At 37.2% G+C, this 12,049-nt stretch overlaps 1 protein-coding gene across 6 annotated transcripts in view; it reads right to left on the bottom strand.

Annotated features, from left to right (window-relative positions):
- LOC122070163 (probable calcium-binding protein CML21) overlaps positions 1 to 9,943 on the bottom strand; it is a 10,368-nt gene extending 425 nt beyond the window's left edge. Inside the window, exons 1-4 of one of the 6 annotated variants that reach the window (XM_042634287.1) lie at positions 9,549 to 9,943; positions 4,901 to 5,148; positions 1,810 to 2,012; positions 715 to 889 (exon numbers count right to left, since the gene is read on the bottom strand). In XM_042634287.1, the coding sequence (XP_042490221.1) occupies positions 715 to 889; positions 1,810 to 2,012; positions 4,901 to 5,099 (577 nt within the window). In that variant the 5' untranslated portion in view covers positions 5,100 to 5,148; positions 9,549 to 9,943. Of the gene's footprint in view, positions 1 to 714; positions 890 to 1,809; positions 2,013 to 4,900; positions 5,153 to 9,548 lie in introns of all 6 variants that reach the window. The other 5 variants (XM_042634288.1, XM_042634289.1, XM_042634290.1 and 2 more) reach the window with 5 other exon arrangements.
- Positions 9,944 to 12,049: the final 2,106 nt, after the last annotated feature.

The raw sequence follows: 12,049 nt of genomic DNA, 5'->3' as shown, positions 1-12,049 counted from the left end.
GGGGGGGAGGTTTATAATGACGAGGGTCACAGAATATCTTAAGATAAATCAGAATAAGTACTAGATTTGTGGCTTAGGATTCTGGCAGCTTTGATCATTGTCAGATCCATTTGCATCAGGGAAACGTTGACAAACTAAATGGTCAACACGCAAATAGCACGAACCCCAATAAAAAACACATCAACAATTTTCTTAATGGGAAAAATGAATAGTGAAGCAAAAAAATTTTGAAATAACAAGTTCCAAGTACTCAGCAACCTTGTACGATACAAAAGAGTACCTGGGTCCACCATTTTTCAAGGAGTTGCAGGGAACCAAACTTGAGTCTCAGGGTATTTCGGACAGTTGGTACTACAAGAGAGAGCAACTATTCCATTTAAATTGTGTATTGCTCATCGGACTCAACCCTTACTCAGCCAGCCAGCCAGCCCTGCCTAACCTTGGGCCTGGATTTCCTAATTCTAACCCAGCTTGTGAGCTGAAAAGTCCAGCCCAAGTCTGGGAATTTTCAGGCAGTCTGACCCACATCTTCAAGTGGCGGTGGTATTGTAACTGCACTTGATCTTAGCCAAAAGGCCAAGATAGGTCATCCAGGTCACATATTCTGGTTCATATGTCAAGATGCATGTCACTATTCTATATATCATTTATGCCAAAGGCACATCTACGAGAGAGAGAGAGAGAGAGAGAGAGAGAGAGAGAGAGATCACTGACCAAATCTCTTCATTGCTATTCGACCAGAAGAGCGTTCCCCTGAACTAGTTTCGTTTATGGCCTGCACCATCTCATTTTTGCTGACATAGCCATCTCTATTCTTGTCCAAGAAAACAAATGCATCAACTAACGTTTCAAACGTCGCCTCCAGATCTGGCAATCCCATCTGTGATTTCTAGCAATTTGGTCAAGGAAACTAAAGGACTTGCAAGCTTTTCATTTGGGTTAAAAGTAGCAAAAGAACAAGTGCTCAAGATGGAAATATTACATTCTCCCTAGCTGTCATGAAACATTCCATGGATATTGAAACATCATTCAGTACTGGTTGAATGTGTAGTTTTTCAAGACCTATACTCTTGAACAGCATAATCATGCAAAATAGTTAAACAATTGGGATCACCAAACTGAAGATATATATCAAGCAGGTTCCCAGGATGAGGCCCAAGTACAAAGTCTTTACTCAATACATAGATCTCAAGGTATTGGTGTCCAAGTGCCTTGTGTCCAGACCCCCTACAACACCTTGGTCGCCTAGAGGTTCTAGACGCTGTGACAACTATGACCCAATTATATGAATTCCACACACAAGGAAGAGATGGACCTTCCTGCATGTAAAAGCACTAATATGTATTACAACTTGAGCAAGGGAAAATGAAACAAGCCAAATGGAAAGAGGGCTAAAGAAAGAAAGGAGGGAGAGAGAAAAAAACAGGAAAAAGAAGAGAAAGATATTAACTTGGGAATGAATGATCAGGGGTGGCATAAATAGTAAACATTTTGGTATAAAAAATAACAAATGTATACTTTGGAAGTATAAATTATGTTGAAACTCAAAAATGAGTCAAGATACAGGCTCTAAAAATAGAGGTTCTACCTAAAGGAGTACTAGTTACTTCAACATAATTAACAAACTCTGGTATTAACTTTCACCATATACCTGGAAATGTCAAATAAAAAAAGAGTTCCGCCTAATATTCACAAAACACACATATGACATATATACATCATAATTTTTACCAAAAAAGACATATATCATATAGAAATAATCAAATGCAAGAAAACTAGCAGAGAAAACAAAAACCATATTTTGGATACAGCATGAAGAGCTGCTGGATCCTCCTTCAGAAGATAGACGAGGCAGAGAAGAACAATGAACTCGTTGAACTTCATACCCATGTTCTCATTGATATCACATGCTTCAAAGAGATCACTGATCTCCTCCTCAGTGAAAGGTATCTCCAGATTATGAAAACAATGTTTCAGCTCTTCTGGATCTATTGTGCCGCTTGAATCCGTGTCTATGAAAAGAAATGAGGGAAACTATTTAGCTTACATAAAAGTCTATAGAATAAGAAGCATCTATCACACCAAAGGAGATAATAACAGTCAACTCTGCAACCATATTTAGCCAACACTCATCAGCCTTGAGCATTTGCTTCAGACCAACTTAAATATTATAAATAATTAATTAAGAAACCACACATTATTAAACACTTGCAGCATTTCTTTATTTTTATTTTTTAGTTATTATTTTTTTTTTTTTCCCTTTTTTCAAACAAAATTGATTACAATCACTTGGAGTATTTTTCTTTTTGGAAGAGGGGGGGAGGACTCAAAGGAGGAGAGGGGAGGGTGAAAGTAGGACTCTATCCCAGGTTTTAGCCACAAGAAGCCCAAGACTTTAACAGCTGAGATAGCTGGCACATTCAATTTCACTTGATTTAGGTCTATTTCTTCTATTAATCATATGCACTCATCTTCTCTCACAATTTTAACCCTACCCATATCAGCCTTGTTCTCTTAGCACTTTCAATTTGCATCAAATTGCTCCTCATCGGTGCTTCCATCAATCTTCATCACATATACGCAAAACACCTAATTTACCTTCCATGATCATGTAACCTCACAGTGCTAGTAATAATTTCTATAGAATGCATTGTTTTCAAATTCCATCCTTCTCACTCTTGCCAGTCAACCATCAGAACATCCAATTCTCAGGTAAATCCGTTTTATTTTGGCAAAAGTTTTCTTAGACGAGCTCGATGGGAAAAACTATCCTTGCAAACATGGGAGAATGATATGGCAATTCTGACCTTTGGATATTAGGGGAACGGTCTGAACTTGCCACATGTCAAATTTCATACTGAAATTCAAAATCATATACCCTCCATCTAAAGGCATACAACTCAACTCAGCCTTAGCCCAACTAAATGAGGTCAGCTACATGGATCATTTTTCTCCATTTAGCACTACTCAAAGCCATACTTGTTACTAATCCTAAGCTATGCATGGCTTTCCTCACCACTTATCCTAAAGTCATTTTAGGCCTACCCCTCGCTCTTTTAGCTCCTTCAATGTGAATCAAATCACCCATCCGTATTGGAGCATTCAAAGGCCTCCATTGCACATATCCATGCCACCTCAAACAACTGTCCCGCAACCTATTCATGTATCAGAGCTACTCTTAAATTAGTTATAATTTGTTCATTCCTTATTTTATATTTTCCAGTTGTACCACTCATCCATCTCAGCATCCCCATTTCAGCTACACTATGTTTGCTTAGATTAGATATTGTCTCTTCATTGCCCAACACTCAACTCCAATCATCATTGTTGGGCGTATCATTACCCTATAAAATTATCCTTTGAGTTTAAAAAAAAATATGTCGATCACACAACACTCCCGACGCACCCCTCTCTTTATCCACCCTATTCTAATTCTTTGTGCAACATCATCCACTATTTCTCCTCCTTTATTTGATTGAACCTAAGTACCTGAAATTTTCACTTTTTGGTATCTCCACATAATTAGTTTTCACCACTTCACTTTCAGACCTATTATTACTAAAGTTACACACCATATACTCTGTTTTTGTTCTACTTATTTTAAATACTTTTATTCGAAGGTTGATCTCCATAATTCCAACTTTGTATTATTTCTGCTTTTGTTTCATCCACCAAAACAATATCATCAGCAAAAAGAATACAATAAGAGATATGATCTTGAATGTCTCTATTCAGCTTGTCTATGACAAGCACAAACAAATATGGGATTAAAGCTGACCCCTGATGTGATCCAATTGTAATTGGGAATCCACTAACATCCCTCCTCCCCACAACAGTTCTTACACTAGTCACAGTACCAATATACACTATGTCCACCTATCTCCCTATCATCAATTTTCTCCTATCTAAAGGCATATGCTCGTAAATATGCTCAAGCACCCCCTCATAGTCTCTACCACCCTCTTGGTAGTACAAAATCTATTCAAATGCTTTGTCCTGCCACATGCCCAATTCCTTTTAGGCTGAAACTTTCCATGTGGACAGTGGACGTTGAGGTCTACCTGCCCACAAATTTCAGCTTAATCTTACTTGCCACATGGCATAACTAGGTGCCCATCCATGGATCCTTCCCAAACAGCCCGTGTAGGAAAACCCCACCCATTTGTAATTTCTTTGTTCCAAAATTCAGCTACATAAACTATTCCCAGTCTTATTGCCATCTTCTAAAATGCCTTTTAGTTACAACAGATTGCATCAAAAGTTAATTAATATTTAATTGATATTTACACTCACTTCTCTTAGCTACCCTAAATAGTTGGGAAAAGGGTCTGTTGATTGAGTCGAGATAAATAGTATTTAAATCCATTAATTCGCAATACTCATTTTCGAGAAAGTCCTTAACTTTAATGAAAAGAATTGGGCTATATCACAATGATAAATTAAAATTGATTATAAGTAACTTACTGAGATATTGTTTTCCGGTCAATATTTCTTAAACCTAATATAAATTAATATTATCCCTGAAAAATATTAAAAAAACAACATCTTAGGTAGTCTTTGAACCAGTGGCATCATAAAAAGTATAACTTGGACAGCAGGGAGACGGGGACACATTCTTTTCAATCTGAGTTTTAAACTTGGGATGCCCAACCATATTTGTCCAACATGCCCAGTTAGACTTCTGTCAGGCACCGAGTGCTAACTACTGTGTCTCTGTCCATGTAAAAGTCTTCTAGGAGGTGCGTGATGTGTGTTCCCACTTATTCCTCTACATATCTTCTTGATAAATGTTCACATTATAATCATGGGATTTTGTGAGCTCTCTCTATGCCAAGAGAATGTTAGTTCTTCAGAAGTTGAATACAACTAAAAAAAATACAAACCAGAAAAAATAACCTACCAAATTGCTCAAAAATTGTCTTGCACTTTCTTAAGCTCTCATCAATTTTTGGGAATTTCAGGATTATGCTGTTGAATGATTTCATTCTTGTTCCTTCAGATGCCCTTCTCTGCATTACTTCAACCATTTTGGCTTCAAGCTTTGTTTCTGGAATCCAACCCTTTCTGGAAGACTCTCCCTTTCCCAGAACTCCTCCCATTTTAGATCAGTGAGATGAAAAGGATGCAGGATAAAGACCAAATATATACCTGTCTAAAAATAGAAATGAAGGTGGTAGTAAATACCATATTTAACTTTTGACGAATTAAGTGATATGGAGCAGATAATGAAATTGACAGGTAGAATATTTAAGAGTAAACAGAAAGTATGCCAAAATAGTTCAGTAAGGCCAGCAATGGATATCCCTGTACCTGTTTACCTGTCTAACCTGTCCCTAGTTTGGAGTGTAAGGGTAAGAATTTCATGCCTCCTAAAAAAATGGGAAGGGTAAAAGTAACAGGGCCTTAACTAAGGCTCTATCCATATATCCATTACCCATCCCACCTAACATATCCAAGCTCTCTCAAGCCATAGCCCATTGGAATTCCCCAAATGATTAAAAGAGCATTGTTAAGGTTTTACCTACCTTACCTATTTACTTCCCAGAAAGGGATTGTTCACTGTAAATGGTAAGGCAGTAAGGGTAAGCCACTAACCTCCCCAACGATGCCACCCTCTGATTTAGTAAATCATCATTATAACAGTCAGTATATTAAATTATTGATGGTTATCCCACCTTAATGGAGACTTTGACCAGCAAATGAGCTAACAACGTAGGGAGAACCTATGTCTCTGTTGTGTTTGGGAATTCAGATCCATCTCAAGAACAAGGCTAGGAATGGCAACATGGTGGTTTCACCCATGCCATACCATAACCTCCTAAAATAATGCTCTAACTACTTTGCCCTGTGAAACTTGCACAGAGCTCATTAAGCCTAAAGGTGACAGTGATGTGATCACAGGTCCGGAAACCCTTAAACTGTGATAACTATGGGCCCACAAATTACAATACCGCAAATTGAATGAGTACTGGCAGTTTTGTCAATATTCAGAACTGTTTAGTGCACTTTTGGAAGTGACAGATAGGAATAGGGACAAGTCAGTAAATATAACTACAAGGAAAGGACAAATAGAAAATTTAACACAAACATGGGATAAACAGAAGAATTTTAAAAGGGAGGGTCTTTTGTGTAATATATTAAAATAAGCTTTTAGTAGCAAATAAGAAGAAGATAACTTCTTCCTAACAATAAGAACAGGAGCAAAAATAAACCTGTTCTGTTCAGTGAACAACTTCTTCATGGACTCCACCAAATCAGAATAGGGCATCACCAACAGAATCCCCCAGCCAACCAGTTAATTTCCAAACCAGAAAAATATTCTTTTTTTGGATCCGTGATATGATTGTCTGGTCTCAGAAAAGTGCAGAAACAGAGTGTGAAGATGTAATCGCTATGGACTGATAAACTAGAAACTAATGAGAGAAACCAAACCTATTCAAATTCTAAAACTGAAATAAAAAAACTCTACTTGCCAACAACGACTGAGGGTACAGAACAATTGAAAAATAAATCCCAAACAAAAGAAAAGACCCTATATAACCCGCTTGAACTGACACCTAGGTTTGGATCTGGTTCTTCTTGGTTCAGGTTGGACCAGCCTTGTAACTACATCAACTCTCCCGTTCTTAAAATAACTCGCCTCCATCGAATTAGTCATGAAGCCAAGATACTCTTGTAGTTATCCAGATGTTGGGGTGGCATATATCTCAAGGAAGATGGTTGAATTATAACACCATGGGTGGGGAGGAGAGAGTGACTCGTAACTGGAGAAGGAGATTATCGCCGAGGAAGCATATCAGATGACGCATGTGGCGACATCAAGTATGTATGGCCTCTTTGTTTTACCTTGATGGTATACCATGTACCATCGTAGAGAATACCTGCCTTTCGTTGCTAAGGTCGCCTTAGAAGAATGTTGCATTGAGCCAATGAATGACGAAGCAAGCACATTGTATTGTAATGGGCCAACCTGTAGGTGTCCTCGAGCTAGTGCACTGGCCTCTTCTCAAGCTAAAGGTCCAAAACCTCATACATGAATCTTCTTGAAGAGTAGCATTTGTAGTAGGCTAAGTGCTTGAACAAATTCAACCTAAATAAAATTTTCTTATGCCTTGATGTCGACGATTGTATGAACATCTACATAATTATCATGGTGCAGAAGAATACCCTTCTACCTGAAGAGGGAACCTGTCTCAACAAGTATTTTTTAGAATGATGTGAGACTAGCAGAATGAGCTCAATCTCATCACCATGATCAACAACAGGGTCAACATCTTGCTCAGGAGGAAGAGCATCATTAATCCCCACATCTTCCTTGTTCATAAGAAAACTTTTTCTTCCTCACAATAAGAACCGGAGCAATGACAAACCTATTCCATCAAGTGAACTACAACTTCATAAAACTCAACCAAATCAGAATAGGACTTCACCAACAGAATTGCCCTAGCCTAGCAGTTAATTTCCAAACCAAAAATATTCTTTTATGCATCCAAATGATCCTAGGATATGATAATTTGTATGCTCAAGCTCATCTCGTCACCTATGAACTTGTAATGAGATACCTAAAAATATAGGTGGCTCAGAATGTAGACTGACTAAGTCAAATTGGACCTAAATGGAGACATATATCATGAATCTTGACTTAGCCCATTGGTAACCTGAATGGACCTTACTTTGCTTCACTTGGAATGGTATGAAGACCAACTGGAAAGCCTATCCAAGTGATTGGTTCAAATATGTGGAAAGGCAATTGAGAGCACTGGCGGTCGATGATTCGGTCGATCAGCTATGAGTGGAGAGTCCACCGGTTTGCACTTGAGCAGTCAACCAGTATATTATCTGCTGGTTACTGAGAACACTTTAAATTTGACAGACCTTGGTTCAACTGACTGGTATCATCGACCGGTGGAATCCAAAGAGGTTCTTCGAAGTCTACAGGCAGTGACCAATAGGCTCTGGTTTGCAGTCAACCGTTATTTTGAAAATTAGTCCATTTTAAATCATAACGGCTAAATTTTTTTTAACTGTTGGAATGAGGTCTATAAATAGAGGAATAGCTTGAGTTAAAAAATAAATAAATGAAATTTGGGCAAATTTATGTGCAAAAGCTCTGCTAGGCTAAAGCTTGAACAGTCCAACAACCTAAATGCTAAAACTTGCAAATCTATATAAAGCAAAAGAGCAAAGAGGCTGGAGAAAGAGCTTGAAATTGCAAATGAACTTCAGCCATTGAGCATGAGCTGTTGAGCAAAGGGATCAGTATATGAGCTTAATTTTACATATCCACCTGTAAAGAGGTAACTTGTGATTTGACCATTGTACCATTGTGCCAATGTGTATCACTTAAAGTGATTGTGGTGGTGAAGGGTATTGAGGCACGGATCCTTGGTTGAGGGTATTGAGGCCCCCAATTTGTGAGGTGTTTCTCCTACCTTGCAAGGAGAGTGTTGATCTTGGGAAGATCTGTTAGTGACTGTTTCTCCTACCCTGAAAGGAGATTGTGTTTGTGGAATTCCAATCCAACGAGGGCTTTGGGAGCGGATGTATGATAGTATTGAGGCCGTGCCAAACCACGATAAATCTGGTGTGTGCACTCTCTCTTTCTCTATTCCCTTCAATCTCTTTTATTGTGTTTTGTTTAACTAACATTTGATTGAAGTTTTGAGAAAGCCAAGTACTAGATAGTGCAAGGAATTTTTATTTGGGTAAGATTCTACATTCCCAATTCACCCCCCTCTTGGATTGCCTACACGGTCCTCCAAGATCAATTCGCAAGGACCTATTATTATTACACCATAGGGTCGCCTACAACTTAAGAAGAGTGACTGGTGGCACGACTCAGCCCCACCATCATTCTTATGTTGTTGAATTGCTGTGATCATAATTAGCAAGTGTTCAAGTTCATTTGTTCATTGGGAAAGCTCTCCTCCGGTGTGTAGTCACTACAAATCATCTGTTAAAGCCATAAAGGATACGCCTAAACTTCTCATTTCAAGCTATTATTTACAACAGTTCCGCTAATTTCCTTAATTTATCAATCTCTAGTTGCCTGACTTAACAATGTCAATGTAAAATGGTAACAAGTTAGGGACCAACATGAAGTTGAATAATCCAGTAAGTTCACTGTTATTCTACCCAGATACGCCAAACACTAAGAATCTTGGAGTATCCAGCACGAAAGTAACTTTGAGATTGGATATATCCAAGAGACAGCTCCCATTATGAAATACCCGAAAAAACTAAACTCCAAAATCCGTAGAAGCCAAAACCGAATACACCAGATCTCCTAATTGGCACAAGATTATTAATTTGAGACCAATTGAGAAAGATAAGAAGGGGGATAAATCGTTAAGAAGTGCAACAAATAGCCAAATTTCCCAAAGCTTTGGCGGAGTTGGATTAAAGTCTTTACACACCCTGATGCATCTAGTATTTATCAGACGTTTAATTTCACTGAAACCAAGAGTTTAACACACGAACAGAGAGAGAGAGAGAGAGAATCTGAGGTCCACTAGACATGGAAGAACGAAACAAAGAAAGAGACTCACCTTGGTTTTTCCAGCCTTCACTTACGAAACATCGTAAAATACATTTATCAGGAAAAAAATGACAGAAGACCGTCCTTGGGTTCCAGCTTCCTCGAATTAAATCTCCATATAATAATGGAGGTGATAAAACCCCTTAAAAAGAAGACACCAACCAACAAGGAAGAAGCGAGAGAAAGAGATACTAACTATAAAGGAGCGAGCTGTACAGGTGGTTTTCCTCTCTTCCTGTAAAGCCTCGAGTTCCTGGAGATTACGGGTGGCATCTTCTTCATCTTCAACTGCATCTACATTGTTCGCTATTCCGAAATGGCAGTGGGAGGTGGGGAAGCCGGGAAGTGGGCAAGTGGGCAGGTGGGCAGGTGGCTGATGGATGATTATGATTTTGATTTTGATTTTGATCTTGATTTTGATTTTATTCGATGATAACAGAAAACTACTTAATAAAATAAAATAACAATAAAAAACTATTAAATATGATAAATGCGAGTGGTGGTCGGAATAGAATGGATGTCATAGAGATTGATCCATGGAAGAAAAAAAAAAAAGGGTGGTAGATTTCTTGTGTATGAATCAGATCGTATAAAAAATCTGATTTGCAGTTGATCTCATTCATTATTCTTATTTTATCCTTTTAGTTTTCACCAATCACATTTATTGGGATAGGACTGACTTATTATTATTATTATTATTATTATTATTATTATTATTATTATTATTATTATAATAATAGAGTTTAAGGGGCTTCCTTATGTCTGCGATTTCCAAACAATGATAAATTGATTCTCTAATCATTACCAACAAAAAAAAAAATTTGATTTCCATAGTTTTATATGTGTTTTTTTTTTTTTTTTCAAATGCCACCTCCATGTCAAACAATTTTGTAATTTTATTTTTTCTCTAATATAAGAACAATCTTATGATTTCTCATAACAAAAAAAAGTAAATTTTAAATTATTTTTTTTAATTATTATATATTCTTTATTGAAAAAAATTAAACATAAAACAAAAATAAATAAATTTTAAATTATTTTAGATTCTTTATTTGAAAAAATTAAACATAAAACAAAAGATAATAAAAATTTTATTACGAACTTTAAATAGACTAATAGAAATGTCATTTTGACTAATGTAGCAAACCCACCACCACCAAAATAAGGTCACTAATAAATCATAAACTATCATAATGATAACGATTAAGTAAAAAAAATAAAAAATACATAAGTCATGATTTTTTTTTTTTAAATATGAAACATATCTATTTATTAGAAGGCATAAAAATCGTTGTAAAAGTTAAAAGTTCCTTCAAATAAGGAGGCAACAAAAAACCATATTGAGTGTAAGACAGAGCCCACTTTGTAGGATTCGTATCTTCTCTTGAGCAACCACTGCCCAGGTCAGCCCATAGTTACCTAGCGTGAGCACCACGTGTCTAAGCGGTGATCCAATGTCTTGAGATAAGGCACGGAGAATGAGGCGTTGATAAAAGTGTAGAACACAAGGTGCCAAGAACTGTTGGATTACTGCCTAGACGTATGGCGCTCGCACAAGTAGCTATGGGTGAAACCTGGGCTATGGACGTCAAGAGAAGAGCCGAATCCCATTTTATAATAGAGTGGACCACCCCATTAACATCCCTACTGATGTGAACGCAAAATATAACAAGGTTATATTATCATCGTCTTCTCTTACATAGCTAAATGAATTACATATTTACATATGTGATGACTACTGATAAATAAGTAAATGCCTAATAATCATTTTTTATTTGCAAGTTTTCTTTCATCCAAGTATCTAATAAATAAATAAGATATCATTATTCCCTCCATATTTTATTATACGTTAGAGGTGGGTAATATTCTCCATTGACAAAATGACGCACTGTCATCATAGAACTTCACCTATGGATTTTGTAGTTGAAAAGCAAGGTGGAGCAGATGATGTGCTTGCAACATTTTTTTTTTTTTTTGGTAAGGCTTGCAACATCAATACCAGCTTTAGGTAGGCCCATTAGTATTTCACATAGCAGGCGCTGAAAATGAGAATATATGACCCTAGTGAAAATGGATTGGAAAAGTGTCTTCAGACCAACCAATTCTGGATGGTCCAACCAGTTGAACCACCATCCGGCCACAAAAACATGGGTTAACCCTGTGACCCATTATTTTCTGAACTTTTCTTGACATAGTCAAACACGACATTGAACCAACCAAAACCATCATGGGAGATAGATGGATCAATAAGCATCTAGGACGTGGATATACACATAGATTTTGATTTTTCTAATGTCCCAAGGAGAGTTGCAATCATGACATCTTAATTGAGAGGTGTTGGTTATTGTCGACTTAACTAACTCCTTGGGGTTTTACATTATGTTTTATCTTGTATAAACAATAAAAATATCAAATGCATTGTTGGAAGAATTAGACATTTATGTTGAGATACGTACCACCGCATGTGTCTAACCATGTGGTCATGTTAGTTGTTAACCACGATAGAGGGAG

The sequence above is a fragment of the Macadamia integrifolia genome, unplaced genomic scaffold (assembly GCF_013358625.1).
Source record: "Macadamia integrifolia cultivar HAES 741 unplaced genomic scaffold, SCU_Mint_v3 scaffold837, whole genome shotgun sequence".
Classification (NCBI taxonomy): Eukaryota; Viridiplantae; Streptophyta; class Magnoliopsida; order Proteales; family Proteaceae; genus Macadamia; species Macadamia integrifolia.
The sequence above is the reverse complement of the archived record's forward strand: the minus strand, read 5'-3'. Positions and strand labels throughout refer to the sequence as shown.